General features: G+C 37.9%; 1 protein-coding gene across 1 annotated transcript in view; it reads right to left on the reverse strand.

Moving 5' to 3' along the window:
- Positions 1 to 688: 688 nt before the first annotated feature.
- The window catches only part of VIPR2 (vasoactive intestinal peptide receptor 2), a 53,033-nt gene continuing 33,195 nt past the window's right edge, over positions 689 to 20,526 (reverse strand). The window contains exons 6-13 of the mRNA XM_061468017.1: positions 19,058 to 19,199; positions 16,541 to 16,691; positions 15,565 to 15,625; positions 14,179 to 14,248; positions 11,203 to 11,294; positions 7,876 to 8,005; positions 7,748 to 7,789; positions 689 to 6,052 (exon numbers count right to left, since the gene is read on the reverse strand). Coding sequence (XP_061324001.1) covers positions 5,879 to 6,052; positions 7,748 to 7,789; positions 7,876 to 8,005; positions 11,203 to 11,294; positions 14,179 to 14,248; positions 15,565 to 15,625; positions 16,541 to 16,691; positions 19,058 to 19,199 — 862 coding nt within the window. The 3' untranslated portion in view covers positions 689 to 5,878. The remainder of the gene's footprint in view (positions 6,053 to 7,747; positions 7,790 to 7,875; positions 8,006 to 11,202; positions 11,295 to 14,178; positions 14,249 to 15,564; positions 15,626 to 16,540; positions 16,692 to 19,057; positions 19,200 to 20,526) is intronic.

A 20,526-nucleotide genomic window follows, 5' to 3' on the forward strand; every position in this document is an offset into this window, starting at 1 on the left:
AGCATAACCATGCAGAAGTTGCAATAGAAGTGTTTGCTGAGTACAGGCTCCCTCACTCTCTCCCCTCAACAATACTTTATGCTTTTATTCTGTGGTCATCCGTTACTCTACCTACAGGAGTTTGTCAGCACTGGTAGTGTTAACATTTTCCAGAATTTTTGTAAGGGATCTATTTTTTTAGGGATCATCAGCCCTAAAGCAACCCACCTGCAGACATGAAGGTGATCTGATTGTGGGGCTACCCAATTAGCAATCAGGAGAGAGGACAAGCCTATGGGTGAGGACACTGATGTGCTTTGCAGTCACATAATTGATTGCAAAAGGATTCAGACTGATAGGCAGAGCTAATACAGGCACACACATAAGATGGGAGAGGATGAGAGCTTAGGTGTCTCAAAGGGTCAGAAGACCCCTGTTGGTGATGTAGCTTCTGTGATGCATAGAGATATGTACAGCAGGGGATGTGACAGACAGCAAAACAGCACTCCACCCTTTGTCCCTTCGTGGTATTGCTGCCAGGGAGATATGCTGCCTCATCAGGTGCCACCTCCTCCTCCACGTGTGCTCACCTCCCTCACTGCGCCCCCCCAGCAACCCACCACTGCCAGTCTTGCCTTGGTGTGTCTCTCCCCTGTGCCCATTCCCATGGGAGAAGCAGCCTCAGCATTTGTTTGAAACATTAACAGAATTTCTGTGCAAAACTTTTAAAATTTTTATTCTCTGATTTCTCTTCAGTCTATTATGGGTGTTATTAACTACTATTATGACTAACAGCATAAAGATGTAAACATTTGTTCACAGCTTTATATATAACATATCTCAGAGAAGGCTGTTAGGTATGTGACAGTAAAAACTGAAAACAGAAAAGAACAAAAGAGCAAAACCAGAAGTATACCGAATTACAGTATGAAATCTATTTACACACATTAATCTATACAACATCATGGTCTGTACACGTTGTAAAAAATAATCACATTCATTTACATATTCTTTAACTTTTATCATACTTGACAGATAAAAAGTTATCCACAAAGATGAAAAAAGCATTTCAAAGCAATACTCATACTAATGTGCCAGGAAAAAAAAGCTGCAGGTTATCATAAACTTACTAGAGTGCTCTGGGAAATAAAAGGGGTTGGGACATTTTAATCACTGGTTTATCTGACAATGGAAATGTTACTGACTTAGATTTAACTACTTACTGTTATTGGGTGGAACCAGGTTCAACACAAGGTGGTTAAACCGTATCAAGAAAACCTGCTTTTAACTGTCATCCTGTTGTACTCTGTAACATACATGTTAGAACACCTTTTTGTTGTTATTTTTTTTCATCAACAGAATAGCACTGCGTACTGACTTCTGCCATTTGGTTATGTCAGGGTTGTACTGACAGCCAGCAGCTTATATAGGCACTCATGGTAACGTGAAGGTACTTATGTTAGTAAAAGTATTTCCTGTATCACTATGCACAGACAGTAATTGCTTGGACAATACCCCTTATATACATAGCAGCGTTCTCTGCAGGTTACTTGTCGTTCTTCCTTTTTCTTAGTCATATTTGATGCTTGATTCTTCATTAGAGATGTCTGAAAAAGATCTGTATTAAGTGAATTTAGACTTTGTTCACATTTGCTTTGCTGAAATGGACAAATTCACAGTCAACAGAGGATGATTTTAGAACTCATAAAATAGGAGACAAATAACGCAAGTGAGTCATCAGTCTTTACACATGCAGTGTGAGATATTTGCTTGGCAATGCCTTATTTCATAAAGCTGTTCCAGACAGATTCTCTGGTTTGCTGAGGGTCTGTGCCTGTTGCTTTCCCCTTCACCATGTCAAAGGCAAAGGGAGCCTGCCTGGGGTGAATCAGGACATGAAGTAGGTGCTACAGAGTGAAGCAGGCTGCCTCCAGCTTGACTGGAGAAGGCTTTTTGTAATGCCTTTTGCCTCCAATTAGTTACCACTGCTACAGTACAGTTTCAACATATGCTTAAACTGGGTAGTTCCTCAGCTGGGTACCTGCAGCACCCATCACCATGCGTTTCAGGTGCAACTGTTGGAATCTCATGCACTCCAGGATAGACTGCATGGAGTTCTCACTTACATACGTCAAATTCTTAAACTTTCATGAAAGCCAGCACTCTGGCTAAATGGGCACTCTCCATATTCCTAAAGTTATTTTGCAAAGCACATTAATGCACCTGACCCAGACACCAAGGCCAACATGTTATAGAAAGGTATAAGTTTATATGGCAAAAACCATGTTAGCAATAATCCCATTGCATGACACCTGACAGTTCCTGGTCAGTGAAAAGGACTGTGTTAAGTCCAAGACTTCAAAGGTATGACCAGCTGAGCTGCAAATGGGAGTAAGAAATACGGTCAGTGGTGTATGCATTTCTTTGCTTCTTTTGGTTGAAGGTATTATGAGTGGAGTGGACACAGAAGAGAATCAAGAAGAATATCTGAGAAAATGCCTTGCTACCAGAATTTGAAATATTTGTCATTAGTTTCTCAGAGAGGAAATCAAAACATGATTTAACGAGTAATTTTCAAAAGACTTCACATAAAGAAAATTTTTGGTAGTCTAAAGCACTTTGTTTTACCATATGGCTCCTCTGCAAAAGACAAAAAGCAAAACACCTAACCCAAAGCAAGAAAAAATTGTTGGAAGCTGAAGCCAGGCAGACCAAAATGGAACATAAGGCTACTGGTTTTGTCAGAGAAGGCAGTCAGCCAAGGGAAGCCCTTCCAAATGAACTGAGGAATCCTCCATTGCCTGCACTTTTGAATCACCCTACACATTTCTCAGAGAGTAACTTTGGCCAATACAGGTTACCTGGCTCAAAAAGGAGTATCTGGGTAATATTAGCCAGATAATCAAACATCAAATCTTTTCTGTAGAGATTCCTCTTACTTAATTCATCTTACTTAATTTGAGTAAGAAATGTAAGTACTAGCCAGCCACCCTGGGTTCATTTTATAGTAAGTATAGAGAAAAAGGATGTTTCAGCTTACCTACCTTAGATGCCCAGCTGAACCTGGGACAAATCATCTTCAACTAGTGCCTGTGTCCCTAGGATGACTATGGAAGGCACTGAAAAAGAGTCTTTAGCTCAGAGACAGACATTTAGCTTTTAGATACTGAAACCAGGGCAGATGAATTTTACCTGAGCTTATTGAGCACTTAGCAGAAATGGACTCTGCAGCGAAAAATTTAAGTCAGCACTCACTATATATTTATATTTTAATCATGGTTAGTGACTGGAGAGTAATCTATGTCTCTCAGACATTGGCAGCAGGTAATGCTGACAGAATCACTCAGAATGAATGGTGATGCCCTGGCTGATGCAACTTCGTTGTCTTTAATGTCATTACTCCCTATGCAAAAAGTAGAATCCAGTTCAAATTCATCTGCGTCCTGTTAACAGAAACCGCTGTTTCATTGAAACTTAAGATGCATTTTCTTATTTAAGCTTTTCTGGTTTATAATCCAGAAATCATTAAAATGCAATTTTCTCCATGCTCACCTAATTAGAGCAAAGATAGTTTTCTCTAGGATACAACGAATTATAAACAATTGGTGATGCATCATGCAGACAGACTGATGGAACTGATTGCTTGTAATCTCTGTTTCTAGACTATTATTCTGTTTGTGTGCCAACTCACTCAAAGAACTTCCTTTGAACATAAAGATGAGTATGCTTGAATTCGTGTCAAGCATGCCTTTCTACCCAAGAAACCTGGGGAAAAAAGTACATTCTACATGTCTCGTCTCAGGGAGCCGAGCAGTCCCAATGCCACTTCAGACAAAGAAGCACAGATGTCTTTAATTTAGGTATAGGAGCAGCCCCCAAAGCTCTGATATGTCTTCATATACGTGCAGTTAAAACGTTGTTGATAAGAGTGTTCAGAGATCCAGAAAAAAGAATAAAGTTTAGCAGTGGTTTCTGAGTCTAAAGCCTTTGGGAATATACTTAAATACATGTATGTATCTTTAAATCTTTAGTCCCCATGGGACTGTCACTGGATAGCCTACTCCACTCCAGAATCTCATAGTTACTTCACCAAGTGACAGCAGAAAACACTCTGAGTGACTGGAGGTGATAAAGTCAAATTTGGCAAAGTAACAATTCATCAAGTGATCTGATCATTGTTTAACACAAATGATATCTACTACAAAAAGGCTGGTGTCATATAACATTTACAATGTTACTCATTCTGTAGTACTCATGTGAACCATGGGACCTTTTCTATCTTTGCTCTGACATGACTTTGTATTAATCCAGGGTAATGCCACTAAAATAAATAGTGTTTGACTGATAAAAATCTAAATTAAATCAGACCGAGAGGTGTATGGACAGTTTGATGGCTGCCAACAATATTCCCAGTACTGGTTATATTTTCAAGAATGTACATGCCTGTCAAGACATGCCTTTGCTCCTGTTCTTCCTTCTACCTGGCAGTATCAAGGACCTTGGGTTCTGCTAGCTCCATACAATCTGTTACGAGAAGTATGAGGGCAATTGCTTTTACGGATCAGTGGAACTCATGCAAATATATATTATTCCCACTTGCCATTAAAAGTGGACATAGTTAAATATGACATGGAAACTAAACATCATTTGGTTTATTTCTTTTAGAGTGCAAATGTCCTGTGCATATTTGTAAGAATCTGTCAGTTTGTCAGTTCAATGTCTTTTGGGTTTTTTTTACAAAGTGGCTACATAAGAGGCTTGGCCTTGTTGAGAATTCCTTCTATTTATGCCTTTTATGGTAATTTTTAGGGATTCTAATTTTTTTTTTTTTTCCTGGAGTCATGGTCAGGGCTATATTTTAAATCAGCTCAGATAAATACAGAATAGAATTAAGATAAAATACTTTACATTATTCCTTAAATGGGAGCTGTAACTTTACTGCAATATTCCTTGGTTTAGCTGCCAAGTATGTGGTTCTAAAGACATATTTAAATGAAAATATTACATAAAAATATATTTTCAATGGGTAATATGCTATCCAAAGTTGTTTATCCTATGCTTGACTGCTGTAGCAATAAACCGTCCCTTCAGAAAATTGCTTAATAAAAGATCAACACAAATCTCTGATTTTAAAAAGAAGAGAAAAACTGGTCATTGCAACAGCACTACTGGAAAATGGTGATGTTTTAATCAAAACTATTACAGTAGCCTTTTCTGACTGCGAAGCTAGCCCTACTGTCTGCATCTAAACAGAAAACCAGGCACTTTTGAAAGGAACAATAGGATTGAAATCAAACTCTGTAGAAAGTCATTACACAATTAGCCCGGGTTTTTCTTTTCGAAAAGCCTGCCTTTTTGTGCCTGTATACATAATGTTCATTATTTCCTGGATTAGCACACTAAACACCTAGTGTGGTTAATCATAATCTTACATTTCTTTGTTTTTATTCTGTTTTCCATAATTGGGAAAGAATTTCCTAATCCTTAAGGAAATAAATGTTTCCTTAAGTATAAATAAAGTGTAAGAAATTTTCTTGCTTCCCATCTTAACCTTTTCAGCATGTACCAAAGTAGTCTACATTGAACAGCATATGTTCAATGGCAGAAATATTGAAGGGTAAAGGGACCATTATAGTAAATGAGTTTTTGAACAGTTATGGCTAGTAAACAGCAAGAGAACATTAGAATTAATACAAATACCATTCAAAAAAAACCCAGAAAGCATCCATGAGGCAGGTGTCTCTGTTGTTAACTGGTTGGCTGCACAAACCAATTTCCCACATGCCAACATGTTGAAAAGCAAAGCACTAAACTGTACATTTTCTAAAGTATCACATCAAGCTGCATAATGAATGATATATCTCACAGTGTCTCATGATTTGGGGGGGACCTAGCTTATTTATATCATGGTGGTCTCTGTCTGCATAAATGAGTGAGCCCTTGAATTCCGGTGGAGCTGAGAAATGCTTTCTGATCCATTCCGAGAAATCGAGGAGCTGTGGAGTCTGTAATCTCTGCCTGCTGTCTGCTTCCAGCACAAACTCCGCCATTTTCTCTTCAGCTCCCCTTGCACCTGTGTTAAAAGAAGATGCACAAGATGAGCTGAAAATGTTTTTTACGGGAGGAACTTTTCTACGTTTACTGGCTCTCAAATGGGGACCTCTAGGAGTAGAACCATGGAATGGTTTGGGTTGGGACTTTTGAGTATCACCTAGTCCCAGGCCCACTGCCATGGGAAGAGACACCTTGCACTAGATCAGGTTGCTCAAAGCCCCATGCAACCTGGCCTTGAACACTGCCAGGGATGGGGCATCCACAGCTTCTCTGGGCAACCTGTTTCAGTGTCTCACCACCTTCACAGTGAAGAATTTCTTCAAAGTATCTAATCTAAATCTACCCTTTTTCAGTTTTAAACCGTTTCCCCTTGTCCCGTCACCACATGCCCTACCAAGAAGTCTTTCTTCATCTTCCTTATAATGCCTCCATTTTATACTGAAAGGCTGCAATAAGTTCTCCTGAAAGCATTCTCTTCTTCAGGCTAAATAACCACAACTCTCTCAGCCTTTCTTCATTGGAGAGGTGTTCCAGCCTTCTGATAATTTTTGTGGCCCTCCTTTGGACTCACTCTTAACAGGTCTGTGTCATTCTCATACTGAGGGAAAGCACCTTGCTCAGCCTCCTGGCGACACTTCTTTTGACATAGGATACAACTGGCTTTCTCAGCTGCAGGAACACATTGGCAGCTCTTGTCCCATTTTTCATCCCCCAGTATCCCCAAATTCTCCTCTGCAGGGCTGCTCTCAATCCATTCATCCTCCAGTCTATACTGATACTTGGGACTGCCCTAGCCCAGGTGTGGGACCTTGCATTCAGCCTTGTTTAACTTCATGAGGTTCACAGGGGCCTGCTCCTCAAGCCTGTCAATGCCCCCTCTGGATGGCATCCCTTCCCTCTAGAGTATCAAATGAGTTTTTATGAAGATTACAAAACTGAAGCAAAGACTGTGTCTATGCTGTCTGTGAGGAGATGCCCCAAGGCTACTCTCATGATCCATTCCGTATCACTTGTGCTGCAACATTAGCTTTTGGTATCTAGCTATTAATCAAATATACTTAAAGCTTAGAATCAAATGATCAGCTGAAAATCAGGCATGTCATGAATTTCAAAGACCAGAATAGCACTCATGAGAGCTGAATGTCAATTCCCTGTGCAAGGGAATCTTGATGTAAGGCATCTTCTTCAGGCAGATGCCTCCCATGAGACACAGCATACTGTTTAAGGTATATTCTACTTTAAAAAGTGGCTGAAATCAAAAGGAATTATATGTATCCTCCTGAGTTGAGATTAAGAAAGCTGCTACATGCTAAGCAGAAAATCTGCTGCCACTCTGGGGCTTAGATTCTGTCAGAAGATTACCCCTAAATACTTACTAAATGGTGCTTCAAGTTCTGGACAAACTTCTAGGCTTGTTGTACCTCACTTGCGCAACCGACATTGCTTGTAACAGAGCTAGAATTAGATCATGCTAAATAACAGAAGATGCACTTACTAACACCTTGATTTATAAGGAATTAGATTTCAAACAGCTCTAACTCTTTACCCCAATTCACTAATTTCTCCTGTAGTGCAGAAACTACCACATATATATTATATAAATAGTAATGCAAGTATCTAAGACAGCTTTATGTATCAGATTAGAATTATAGGGGAATTCATACATTTACTGATAGCAATATTTAACATCCTCAGTAGGAAAGATGAGACTTACTTCACTGTTCAAAAAACAATACAGGACTGCAACAATCAACCCCTGGAAAGAGACAATATTCCTCTGTTAGCAGGCAGCACCAACGTAGGTCAATCAAACCCCTTTTGAATAAAAGCTTTAAAATTTACCTGAAAAGATCCCAAACACAACTCAAAGATTATTTTATAATAATTGGAACTGCGGTCAGGAAATAGAGCAAACACTGTGTAGTGAACTCCAAATAATGGAATAAGCAACAACGTGGATTTTGCAAGTCTCCTGGGTAAATAAAAGAGAAAAAGCTGGAGTTTAATGATAAGCTCTTGTTTTACTCTGATAAGAATCCAATGCAATGTTGTTTACATAAACCTCGCATAACTCCAGATTTATAAACAGTCTTAGTAAGAGTCATTTAATGCAAACTGTTTTCCTTTCAGGCTTGCTATGCAATTAGCCTTATAGTAACCTCATAAATTAATGTGTGCAATTTCATATTATACTTGATGTTGCTAAATTTCACTCTTCCAAAAGCCAGTAAAAGGCTGCAGGGCCTCTCTAACCCAAAAAACCCTTTTTCAGGTGCCCTCTGTACAACAGCAGGGTGTAGGACATACCCTCTGTTCTGTCTCTCTGATAGACATCCAGTTGCTAGCCTGATTTCATAGCATGGTTTTTGGAGTTTGGGTTTTACCGCATTATTCCATCGCTTTATTCAACAAAGTGTCAGAAGCAGATATCTCAAGGTACTTTTTACCTTGCATAAAGGGTATGGAGTGGAAAGAAATAATTCCTTCCTGCACAGTTATGCTGACAAATCCTCTTGTATGTAAAGAAAAAGCTCTCTTTTGAAATTAATTGATGTTATTTTCCTTCAAATGTGCAGCTGAATGGTTAGTATGTACACTACACACACACGGTTTGCAAACAGTACCTAGGAAATGTAATCCAGAATAATCTTAACTGTGAGATTTTCATAAGCAATTTCAGATTTACCCTCAAATGCTAAAATCTCGTAACTCCAGTGATTGTATTGGGCATATACCATTAACTAATTTTTAATGATGTCAATTACATAATACATTTTAGCACAAGACACTACTGAAGGAAGGAGAACTTTAAATTATGAAGCAGAGCAGGTCTGACAAACTGCCTGTGAAACCACTGAAATGATGAATTGCTAATTATCCCTCATCTGTCACTTATTTCAATCTAACAACATCAGTTTTATATATTATTCAGGGCCAGTCATGCATGATTATGCGTCTCCAGTATCAGATAAAATTCAAGAAGTTATAATGTTGAGTCCCTTAATTCATTGCTGTCTTGATTCAACAATGAAAGGATGCTGTTGTGAATTCACCTATTTTAACAGAAAATAAAGGTATGTGTCATTTTTCATGGCCTTCCTTTCTTCATAATGTCCCAGAGGCTGCATCTGTTTATGTGGAAATAATATATGGAAATAATACATACATTCTGACAGCAAAGTTTCTCAAGAATAGTAAACCCCTCACATCTAAAGGTGTTACCAGGAAGTGGGACAAATAGGATTTCTTTAGCATAAGAAATGCATTAACAACTGGATGAGATAAAGATGGCAGCAAATTTCCTGGTTTCCCAAATGTAATAGAAAACTGAATTTAAATTTGAACTTAACCTTACCCATTGCAAAAGCAAACTGAGCAACAAAAAGGATGGAACCAGGTACAAGCAAGTGGACAGAGGAAGGGAAGAAAAATGGCGATTTGCATTCGTATTCATTTTAGACTCATATTTCACTTTTAGTTCTTGGTTTAATATTTTTTTTGTCTAGCTGATGTCACTTGCTCTATACTGCACTTCCATTTTAGTGAAGGAAAGGGACATAAAAATTAGCCTTGTTCTTCTCTGTATTTTGGAAAATGCATTTGCATTTTGAAAAAGGAGCTTTCCAGACCTTTAATTTGCTCTGTAAATGCAGTATTTCTTGAGGAGGTTAATCTACTGTTCCCATGGGTATCAGCTAAAGACCATCCAATCCAAACTTAATCAGGCAATCAAATGCTAAAAGCAAAATATTCACAGGGCTGAATAATGAAGGACAAGGTTGCTATTAATGAACAATTTATACTATGAAGTGCTACAGTAAACTGTGGAAAATGACGGGACTGATAGGAAGGGAATGCCTCATTTTCATAGACTACATAAATACCCAATGGAAGCAGAAAAGTTCCTGTCACGAGAATTTGAGGGGATGTCCTGTCCATAGGTCAGTCATAGTGCTAAATAAAAATCTGGCAACTGCATAATTTTATCTAGGTTGATCTGTTTCTGCCATGTGTTTAGATAATCCAAGTAGCAAACAGAAAAAAGGACCCTTGCAGCTCTATGAAGCGAAGCCTCCTGTCAATCTAGTCATGTCACCTTTTCCATGGTGCATCAGAATTCTGAACTTTTTCCATCAAATGTGTCATGTCATTTACAAAACACAAAGTCCTCGTTCTCTTGGATTTAAAGATATACTTTACTTCAGCACACCATGTTTTATCTGCTCTTAGGATAGGAATTCAGTATTTTTTAAATGAAGAAAAGATGTTATCCAGGAGCACATTTTCAAATGCCACTTGCACGGGATTGAATTTTCAGTGTTCATGTTAGGTTTTATCATTGAAATATCATATTAATATCCTGGAGTGTCAAACTCAGTGTCTGAGCTTTAAAACTGGACCTAATACAACAGAGACTTGATTCAGAATTACAATATCCAGCAGCTATTATAATAAACAACAATAAACGATACAGAAATATAATAAAGAACAAATCCAATTTTAGCAATGTATTTAAATTGCCCCCCCATTCCTTGATACTAAAGCTGTGGAAATAATGTTAAGATTTGATGTTCAAACCAAAACCAAAAGGAGAAAGCCTAAACAGAAAAGAAGTTGTAAAAAATCAGAAGTCCTTGCTTTCCTCCAGAAAAATAAAGATGTTATTTTAAATCAATATAAAATGTTATATTTCATTTTTTACTGTTTGGAAACAATGTATCTTATTTCCAACTCTTAAAATGTATGCAAATATTACAACAAAAGTATTTTAGAAATGAAAAGTTAAAAAAAAAATGCTTTTAGGAGGTTAAAGCAAAGAGGCTTAGATCTTGAAACTTTTGTTAGGTTGAACTGACATGTTTACACATTAAAAGATATTACTCCGTATTTTCTGCATCAGCATATTCATTCATTGATTAAAATCAAATTCAAGAGTGCCTTGTTGGTCTTCATGAAACTGCCTATTTTTCATTGAATTTAGTGTCTCACAAAATTATGTAAATCTCTATTTCAGCATAGTGACAAGATCTTTATTAAACCACAACTGAAAGTATTTCTGAATTAAATGTAATTACAGTATCACAGCAATTGTTGGTAGCAGGTTTCAACAGAGGAAATCTTACAGATATTATTTTGGTTCTGTATATAATATCTGAAAATATGACTCACTTGTACTGTGACTGGTCATTTCCTCCAACATCTGGAGATCGTAACTTCTGCAGTAAGATTCTTATAATACTAATGAAAAGTATAAAATTCACCTGCAAAGAAAACAAATATAATGGTGATTTCTTACTTCCTCACTCAATGTGCAGCACAAAGAAATGCCTATCAAAGCAGACTTATCAACTCAGCAGTGGATGTTGTGTGCCTCCTGTCAGAACACATCAAGTCCTACACTATCAAATCTATTGTCTGTTTTCTGCCTCACTAGGTTTGCTACGTTCGGCACACCTCTGCATGACCACCATTTCTAGTCTGCCTGGCAAAAGCCTTTGAAAGCCCTAGCTATTAGAATTGCCCTCCTTCCAAAATCTCAGCTGAAGGCAGGTTTCCTAGAAGGACGGGACACTGGATGTGATTTAGTGCAATCAAGCATTGTCCTGAATTCTCATGAGGATTCACAACCAGAAGCCCAAAGGAAAATGTGAGCCCTGTACACAATGTTGATCTTCTATTGCCACCTTGACATTTAATATTCTCTGTCTGGCAGTGTTCATGGCCAGGCTGGATGGGGTTTTGAGAAACCTGGTCTAGTGGGAGGTGTCCGGCCGGAGGCAGGGGGATTGGAACTGGATGAGCATTAAAGTCCCTTCCAACCCAAACCATTCTATTATTCTATCATTCTGTGAACTGAAGCCATGCCCACTCTGAAGAGTCACCTCAGAACTTGCTCTCACAACACTGTTTACTGTTGGGTAATAACCTTACAGGAAGTGTGATCTTCTAAGCAGTGAAACTTTGGAGTTAACACAGAAATCAATGGAAGAGAGTGAATATGGCGTGAAGACTAAGCAGACTTCTTGTTAAATCTGATGTGGTTAAACCACTATTCCTTAAAAACCTTTTCTTGATTTCCGCTGTCTTTCAAAAGTATATTTATGGCATCATCCTTGCAATCAGGCTCTATTGTACTCTTCTTTTCTTCACTCTTCTTCCTCCTCTTGAAGATTTTTGGTATCAGCCACACCCAGAGCTTGCTTTCATGCCATTACATAAGACTGTCAATCAAGAGTTCTCAGCTTAGTTGTTCTGCTCTCCTTTATTTTCCTGAAATTCAGATTCTTTCAGCGTTTTCCTGTGTTCACCCCATTGACTACTTACACAGATGTCCTTCCTACTGCTCAAGCCATTTGTTATTGCTGGTCACCCTTGTCACCATTCTCTTTGAATCTTCCAGTCTTCCTACACTGTCGAGCAGACTGAAGGCACTGTGTGAAAGAGTATGAGGAAGCTACATCATACTTGTATTGAGAAAAATCATGACTCTCACAACACCTATCCAAACAACTTGCAATGATCTATTTCCTTTGCTGTGTTTTTCACCCAATTTTACCTGACGTTTCATTAGCTCCTCTTGCTCTGTGAATTCATGCTGTGCAAAGTTGCCACAATGAACATGCTGGTTGTAGTCTGATATGCTTCAACAAGGCGCATTACTTAAAAGGGTGAGTATCACTGCTTTTATAACTCCCTTTCACAGATTAACTTCCCAAATGCAAATTGTAGTTGATAAGCAGCTGCAAAATCATCTAATCAGAGAAGGAAGTGGCTTCACACACTATACACTGCATAATCACTTGGTGATCCTTAGTTGTTCTCAACCCTAAAACATGCTGTTTAAGAGAAGAAACATATCTGCAAGGAGACAGCATATGCTAAGCATGTGCACCCAGCAACCCAAAAAAGGTCATTTGCAAAATATGTTTTAACATAGTGGACTTTTGCTGACTGACCAGTACTCCATTTTCTTAGCTCAAAATTCATTTCCCAGTCTTTGCTAAGATCCAGCTGCAATTCAAGTCTGTCAATAAGCACTTGGATAACTTCTGATAACTTCTAGGACTTTGGAGAAGCACTGCGTTCTGGCACATGAAGTCTCAGCTGTCTACTATGTAGCTGTTTAAACTGAACATCCAGAGAACAGACTTTCATCTTTGTGTAAACATCACGTAGTTTGTTTTACTTTCATCTTTCAGCACATTTTCGCCACTCTAGACTATACCCCATTCTCCATCTCCTTTGAGGTACACTTTTTCTCTTCATGGTGTATTTCTGTTGCATGCCCATTTCTTCATATCATAAGGAATATTTTCCATGAGTCCTTATGTCATTTCACACGCAGGCTATCCTGCTTTCTCTTTAAACACTGTAGAATTCATTCTGATGAAGATGATAAGAAGTTCTCTCAAAATGATTTTCAGCTGGCACAGAATGAAATGCAAGCCCAAGCATAATGTGCACTCTTAAAATCCTGTGTAATCTAATAATGCCCTATTTTTTTCTGACAAAAATGTTAAAGCAAGTGTGTATTAATTTGCACTGTGACTATTTTCAGAAATGGGCATATAACCAGAGTATATTATGCCCAAAGTAAATTAAACAATCATCACAGTGAACAGGAATTTTATTTTGCTACTCCAGTAATTCTAATGAAAGCCACATAAGAAAAGCCCCAAGAAGCATTCTCAAATGATACTCTTTTGCAAATACTTCATGTTCAATATACATTTCAGTAGGCTACCAATTAAAGGAAGATATACATAGGCATAGCTTTTTTTATGGCTACAATAATATCGGATTCTCAATTGCAGGACTGTCTACGCACAAAATCAAATTTACAATTCACTGAAGTATAATTAGATTTTTGCACACATCCTTCCCCCTCCAGCTAATAAACAAGAGAGATGTTAAAGAAAGAACAACATACAAATAAAAGCAACTGCTCATTTAATTGGAGGCAGATAAATTCTGAAGGCAACAAATTTTAATGGCCTTGGCATCTGTTTAACATTCCTCCTACAGCACAATTTCTTTTCATTAAAACAGAATTCTTGCCCATCTGTAGTGAAGTGATAGAATAATGGCTATATGCACTGCACAATGCTGAACTGATCTATAATTCATGCTTCAAAGTTTACTTACTATAATAGAAATTAAAATTGGTATTCGTATAACCCACCAGGGACCACCATGCTCATTTGTATCCCAGCAACTATAGAAAGAAAAGAGGGAAAATGATGTTGACATTAATATCATCTGGCAAGCAAGACCTGTAAGGAGAAGAATTTCTTATATACAAGTCAAAACATACTAAAATAATGCTTGTTCTATCCTAGAATTTGGCATTCAATCTTTTTCTGATTTTATTTCCCTGGTTTTAATGTGTATTCTAATAAGCTAAAACATCAGGCACACTATACTGTACCATTAAAAATCATGGAGTACACTGGCCTTTAGGGGAACCAAGCTCAGTTTCACTTTGTGTAAGGACACTTTTCCAAAAAGCACTTAATAATCAGCCTCTGGCTAGTAGGAAGATCTAAATCGACTGACACACAGATACAATTAAAATGACATAATTCCTGGTGGGATATTTAGGTTAAAGATGGCTGGAGCTGGTTTAGAAAAATGAGAGATTGAACCTGAAACTTTGTCTGAAAAATGGAAAATTTAATTTTCACTGTGGGCTCAGCACTTTTCATCCAAATGCTCTCAGAATAAGTGCTTTGAAAGATTAATCTTAAGCAAGTGCAATATCCTTCAGAGTTCCTCTAACTGTGACCATACTAACAAAGGAAAAAAGGAGTTAGTCTTCAGTTTACATGATAAAGGTCTTGCAAAGAAAAGTTAGAAATTATATAGGACTTGACTGTTCACTTTAATTACAGAATCAATTGAAAAACATTAGTCAGGTTGAAAAAAGGAGTGTGAAAACTATTTGTCCCACCAGCTAGGAATGCTCTCCCATGCCTCAGGGCCAGCAGGAGCATCAAGTCTCTTCTTCCTACAAAATTCTCATCTCAGTTCCACTTCCCATGCCAGAAGCCATGCCTACCTCTAGTTAGTCATGGTTTTACCTGACTTTGTGCATCTTACACATGTTTACATCACACTGCTTCACTTCTGGGAATGTAGTTTATATATACACTAAGTTATCCAGAGTTGCTAGTTAGCAAATAGGAATGCCCCGCACCTTACTGCACTGTATTACAGCACTGAACCCAAGGACCCCACTGCCATTTTAAGTATTATCATGACTTCCAAAGCAGATAGCTTTAAATGTGGGCCTCAAGGGGCAACATTAGTCATAACCTATCTCTTCCCTCTCCTGCCCCTAGAGTTTTTCAAATAAACAGCAAGCATAAGCAAAATGTCGAAGAGCTCCTAAACACCTGTCCCTTTACTGCCATTTCTGTGCTCGTCCCCTTCAGAACAGCAAACTGCCTTTGAGTAAACACCACCATACCGAAGGCAAGGGTTGTACTGGTGCAGTTGGAGGTTTTAAGATTTCTTTACCCCACAACTTACCCAGTGTCCTCTAAAATAATTCGTGTCACTGTCCACGTAATAATGAATATGGTAGGAATTCCTGGAAAATTCCAATGAGGTTTAGAGGAGGATCACAAAAATGTAAGTCCACAAAACCAACAAACCAAAAAAAAAAAAAAACCCAAAACCAGTTCAGCCTACTAGTAAATTATTCCCCAAATATACATCATATAGTAAACAGTTTAGTGACTGGAAGGAGAAGCCCATCTGATGCTATGTGATGTAAGCAATGTATTACAAAGACTGCAGGTTTCTTTCTTACAAAAATGCAGCCATAATGACTAATACACAAAGAACATGCCTTTCTTATACATCTTTCAAGCTGTCAGAATGACCTACAGAGAGGTAGATACAAGTTATACATTCCCAACACACTTCCAAGGGCTACGACATAAACCCCAAGCGTAAATCATTTCATAAGGAACAATTTCCATACACTAGTTTATTCCCATTTCCCAGCAATACCTAAATGTTTTTATGACCACCTATTACTGGAAACTTTAAAGTGCTCCATATAAATATCATTTCTCTTTCTGGAAATGAAAGGAATACATGTATTTAAAACCACTCGGACAATATTACTGGGCTTTTCAAAAAGGCAAATGTCATAACATAGCCTGTGGCTGTGCAGCTAAACTTTCTACTTCCTCCCAAAGTAGGACAGCCTGAGTGGTATGTTTTGAAGTGGCAGTCCTTGCACCATCCTATATCCTGAACAAGCCCTAATCTTCGTGCTGATTGGCAGAAGTCAGAGCCATGCCAAGGAGCAAGCTAGCAGTTATGCCTCAGCAGTTTTGTGCCCACTCTCTCCCACGGTACAATGGCTGTAACCTATGGTGGAAATGAACTGAGTGTGAGTCATCCAACAGAAATGGTGTGATTACCTTGGTATGAAATACTGAACCTGACTAACATATTCATACAGAGAAAAGAATCCCATTGGTTCAGTTCTTACCCCATCCAATCAGCAGGTAGATTGTGAAATGCCTGTTGGGGGAGAATATCAGCACAAGGAGGATGTGAAGGTAAAGTCCTTCAACTAAGAGCCAGTAAAAGTTTGCCATAACACCATACTGAAAAAACACCAAAATAGCCTTGCAGCCCACCTGCAATAAGAGAATAGGGATCAAAGTTGTTGCAGGTTAAGATGCTGTGTTATTCTGTTATATAGCCTATAGATCTTAACTCGCCGTGTAATACTAGTAACCCAAGTCCAGTAGAAATATTTTTATTCAGTCAAGCAAATTGAGAATTGTAAATGTGACTGTATTTATAAAAAAGAAATGAATAATAAAAAAAAATTTAGATGGCTCTTATATCAAATTCACTCAGAAAATTTGAAAACTTCATAGCATAAATATTGTAAAAGGTGACAGTTATCAATAAATGCAATAGTTAATGAATGGCTATTATATTAAATGATTATCTGCTAAGTGGCTAATAAATATATTAAAATTCCAGCTGGCTTCCTAATATAGTAAAACTTAACAAAGAAACTGCTTTATGAATTTTTCAAGGCTAAATGGGAAATTGAGTGAAAAATATAACTTTACATGATGAATACACAGACTTAGAAGAAAAAGGTGAATGGACTTCAAAAAATTGTTTTCCCTTTAGAAAATGCTTTAATGTTTCTTAATTAACAAAACACATAAGCATGTATCAGAAAATGAGGTCCCAATATACTTATAGTCTGTGTGCTGCCCTTCAGAATTAATTTTGAGATGTCTGTGCTGATGATGTTCCACAGTGCTGGCTGCTGTTACTTTGTACTTTCCAGCAGGACTTTGAGATGTGAGAATTGAACATAATGTTTCTGCTGAGACTAAGCTGTGAAATGTGATGATATGGTGAATTTAACAGACTAAACAATATGGACTAAATAAAACTTGTAGTTTCTGCCTGCTTTACTACCTTCCCCATTTTAAATCCCCTTCATGCCTCCACTGTTTCCATTAAAGTTCCAAGTACGCCAAATACCCAAGTAGGTAACTTACTCTTTTAGTGATTGATTCCTCTTTCTAAATATAGGTGTCTATTATAAAGTGAGATGCCCTCAAGCACTCCAGTCACCAGCTGCTAAGCCAGAAGGGCATAGACCTTGAGATACTTCTTTGTATCCATCAGCCTTTTCTGGTGTCTCAGATATATCTCAGTGCATCTCAAGTTATAATACGTGCCTATACATATGCCTGTGTAGATGCCTATATCGCCAACTAAGAGCCCAAAGGCTTCGATTAATTTTAGCTGCGTAATTTTAGCTGCCTACAAAAGTAACTAGCCAACTAGCTCCTGATCAGCTTGCGAAGAGAGACAGGCATGTCCAGAGAAAGTCTTGAAGCAGACGAGATAAACTGTTCAGTGAGAAAGACATAAACCCAGAGAAACAGTCACCTCAGTCTGTAAGACTAATCTTACTTCTGGATTCTGTATCCATTGAAGGGATATCCATTGCAGACCAGTAATGGGCCAGAATATTTAACAAGGAGAAAATAAAACATTTCAAAATGCAAGCTGAAATTCTATACTTATGATTACTTACCACCAGATTTCCTTTCCATTGGCTAATTTTTCATGGACCTAAGAACTTTTGATTACCCTTGGCAGTCTGCCTACTAACTACTTTGCCTTCCTTGGGTCTACTAACTTAGAGCCTATCGGTCTTCATTAGAAATATCCCAGATTACAAATTCTTACATACGGCTGGGTAGTCACTGCTAAGAACTTTATACTTTGGGACAATATGGTTCCACTGATACAGAAATATCTACCTTCCACTTTTTTCTCACAAGCTTAAACTACAGTAAATTAAACTCAGAAGGTATTCAGCAGTATTTGTAAGATTCTTCACAACACTTTTCACTGAAACAATGGAGGCAGAAAATGCAGAATATCATATAGTGATCAGTCTTTTAACAGCAAGACTTTAAGATTTTTCTAAACCTGTGCATGAAAATGCAATAAATAGATTGCCAAGAATGCAGATGGCAACACTTCTGTCATAGCCAAAAAGTATAGACAAGTTAATAAAGACAACTCCTACAAACATTTAACTCCCTGACTCATTTTGCTCTCTTCATTGACACCTGTCCAATTCCTTGACCCCTGACAGAGCTGCTGCAACACTTCCAGACAAAACTGCCTTTAACCATTTCCAGCTGATGGCACTCCTGTTTGTCTTAAACTCTCCCAGCTGATAAATACAGTGGCCATCTTTATTCTGAGCTATAACTGGTAATGATTTGTTCTAGCAGGTGACTTGCTGTCCCTTCATGGACTTTATGTTTGCAAGTAACTTCTCTTACTTGTGTTTCAGCCTTCTTTCTTTGTCTACTTCTAACAGACCATTTTGCTAGTCATTATATTCTCTGCAGAATTGTCTACATTGCCAGATTAGTATTCCTAAACATTTAAAAGGAAGTGGGAGACAAAATCAGTGACACAACGGTAGGTAGCAAATGAGGTTTATTACCCATGAGGTTTGATCCTCTGGACAGTGAGCTGTGTTGGAGCTGGAATAGAGAATATCATCCTTGACTAAAACAGAGATTGCTCTCAGAATGAAAGAGAGGAACAGGTTCAGATGGATGTAGTTCCGAGTGCAATGAAGTTTTCTAAGAAGAGATTTAAAAACCAGCATTTTAGATTTTGAGTCAGAAAGCTCTTGAACAGACTTCTATTACTCTCTGGTCATTTCTTAGTAATGTGAACCCTTTTCTCTGTCATATTCACAGTGCTGCCTTGCTGTTTTCTTTTATCACCATTCTCATCATTATTGTGGGCTGTCCAAAATACACAAATAAAGTATCTCTTACTCCTTTTCAGCAGACCAAAAGATCCCAGTGGTATTTCTCCCACACTTCAAATATGCTGACAATAAATATAGATTATTATATCCATCTGTGTGTGCACTCATCCCAGTTTTTTTTCTTGCAAATAAAACTTTGGTTATCCTGGATATATTCCAGACATGCTCTCACTTATAGTTGCTGATTTGATGTTTAACTCCTGCATTTTGCTACATAATGGTTTTTCATCCTGTGATATGAGAGTATGTAGGAACAATTCAAAATGCAGTCAAAACATTAGATCGCCTATCCTTTCTACCCAGGGAGATGTGAAACTTCTCTTCTTTAGTCCAGCAGCTGTGTGAAAGCCTGACAAACAAATGACGAATCAGACATCCCAAGTAAGTGCTCAGGGGAAGCAGGACATAAATGGAGGGCTTTTCACTTAAAAGACATTCCCTTGAAGATCTTCCCATTTAACAGAATTTTTATGTTTATTTTTTTTTTTAATAGCAAATCCCCAGAAACCAAACTGCTAAGAGGTTTTTTTGGTCAATAGCAGCACCTGGAAAAAAGCCAGAAGCCAAGGCAATTTAGCAAGAGCAGGCAATGGAAGAGTGAAGATGCAATAGGATATTATGGTGGTGTGCACTGGCAGCTTCCAAGTAGTCTCTGCATTTTGATTTCTACCAAAGAACACTAAATAATCCATTCCAAAACTATTAAAGCAAGGATACAGTGAGTGTAGGGAAATAAATAACAAATCCATCTTGCTAACCCCCAGCTTGGCAAAGGACATAATACCAGACTGAACTTAAAGCAGCTGTCAAAAATCCAGTTATTTCTATGGCTATGCATGTCCTTTGCTGAAACAGGTTCTGTGAAAAACTGATATACCACTATTATGTTGGACTGCAGCGTATGCTCCTATGGAATTCAGAAATACATGCAAGCTGCAAAAGGGAGGAAAATGTTTTTCTTGAGTGACTAATTTAGATGATTAGTTCTTCAACCAGTGAAGTAGCTGAAATAATAAATGTGGGATATATACAAGGCTGTGAAACCAACATTTTGGAGGTAGTGAGCATATGTGTGATGTGTGATGATTCAGAATAACAAAGAAATGCTGTTCTTTAACAATAAAACAAAAGCT

The sequence above is a fragment of the Pezoporus flaviventris genome, unplaced genomic scaffold (assembly GCF_033815535.1).
Source record: "Pezoporus flaviventris isolate CSIRO_AGI_PZ_B2104156 unplaced genomic scaffold, CSIRO_AGI_Pfla_v1 ptg000047l, whole genome shotgun sequence".
In the NCBI taxonomy this organism is placed as follows: domain Eukaryota; kingdom Metazoa; phylum Chordata; class Aves; order Psittaciformes; family Psittacidae; genus Pezoporus; species Pezoporus flaviventris.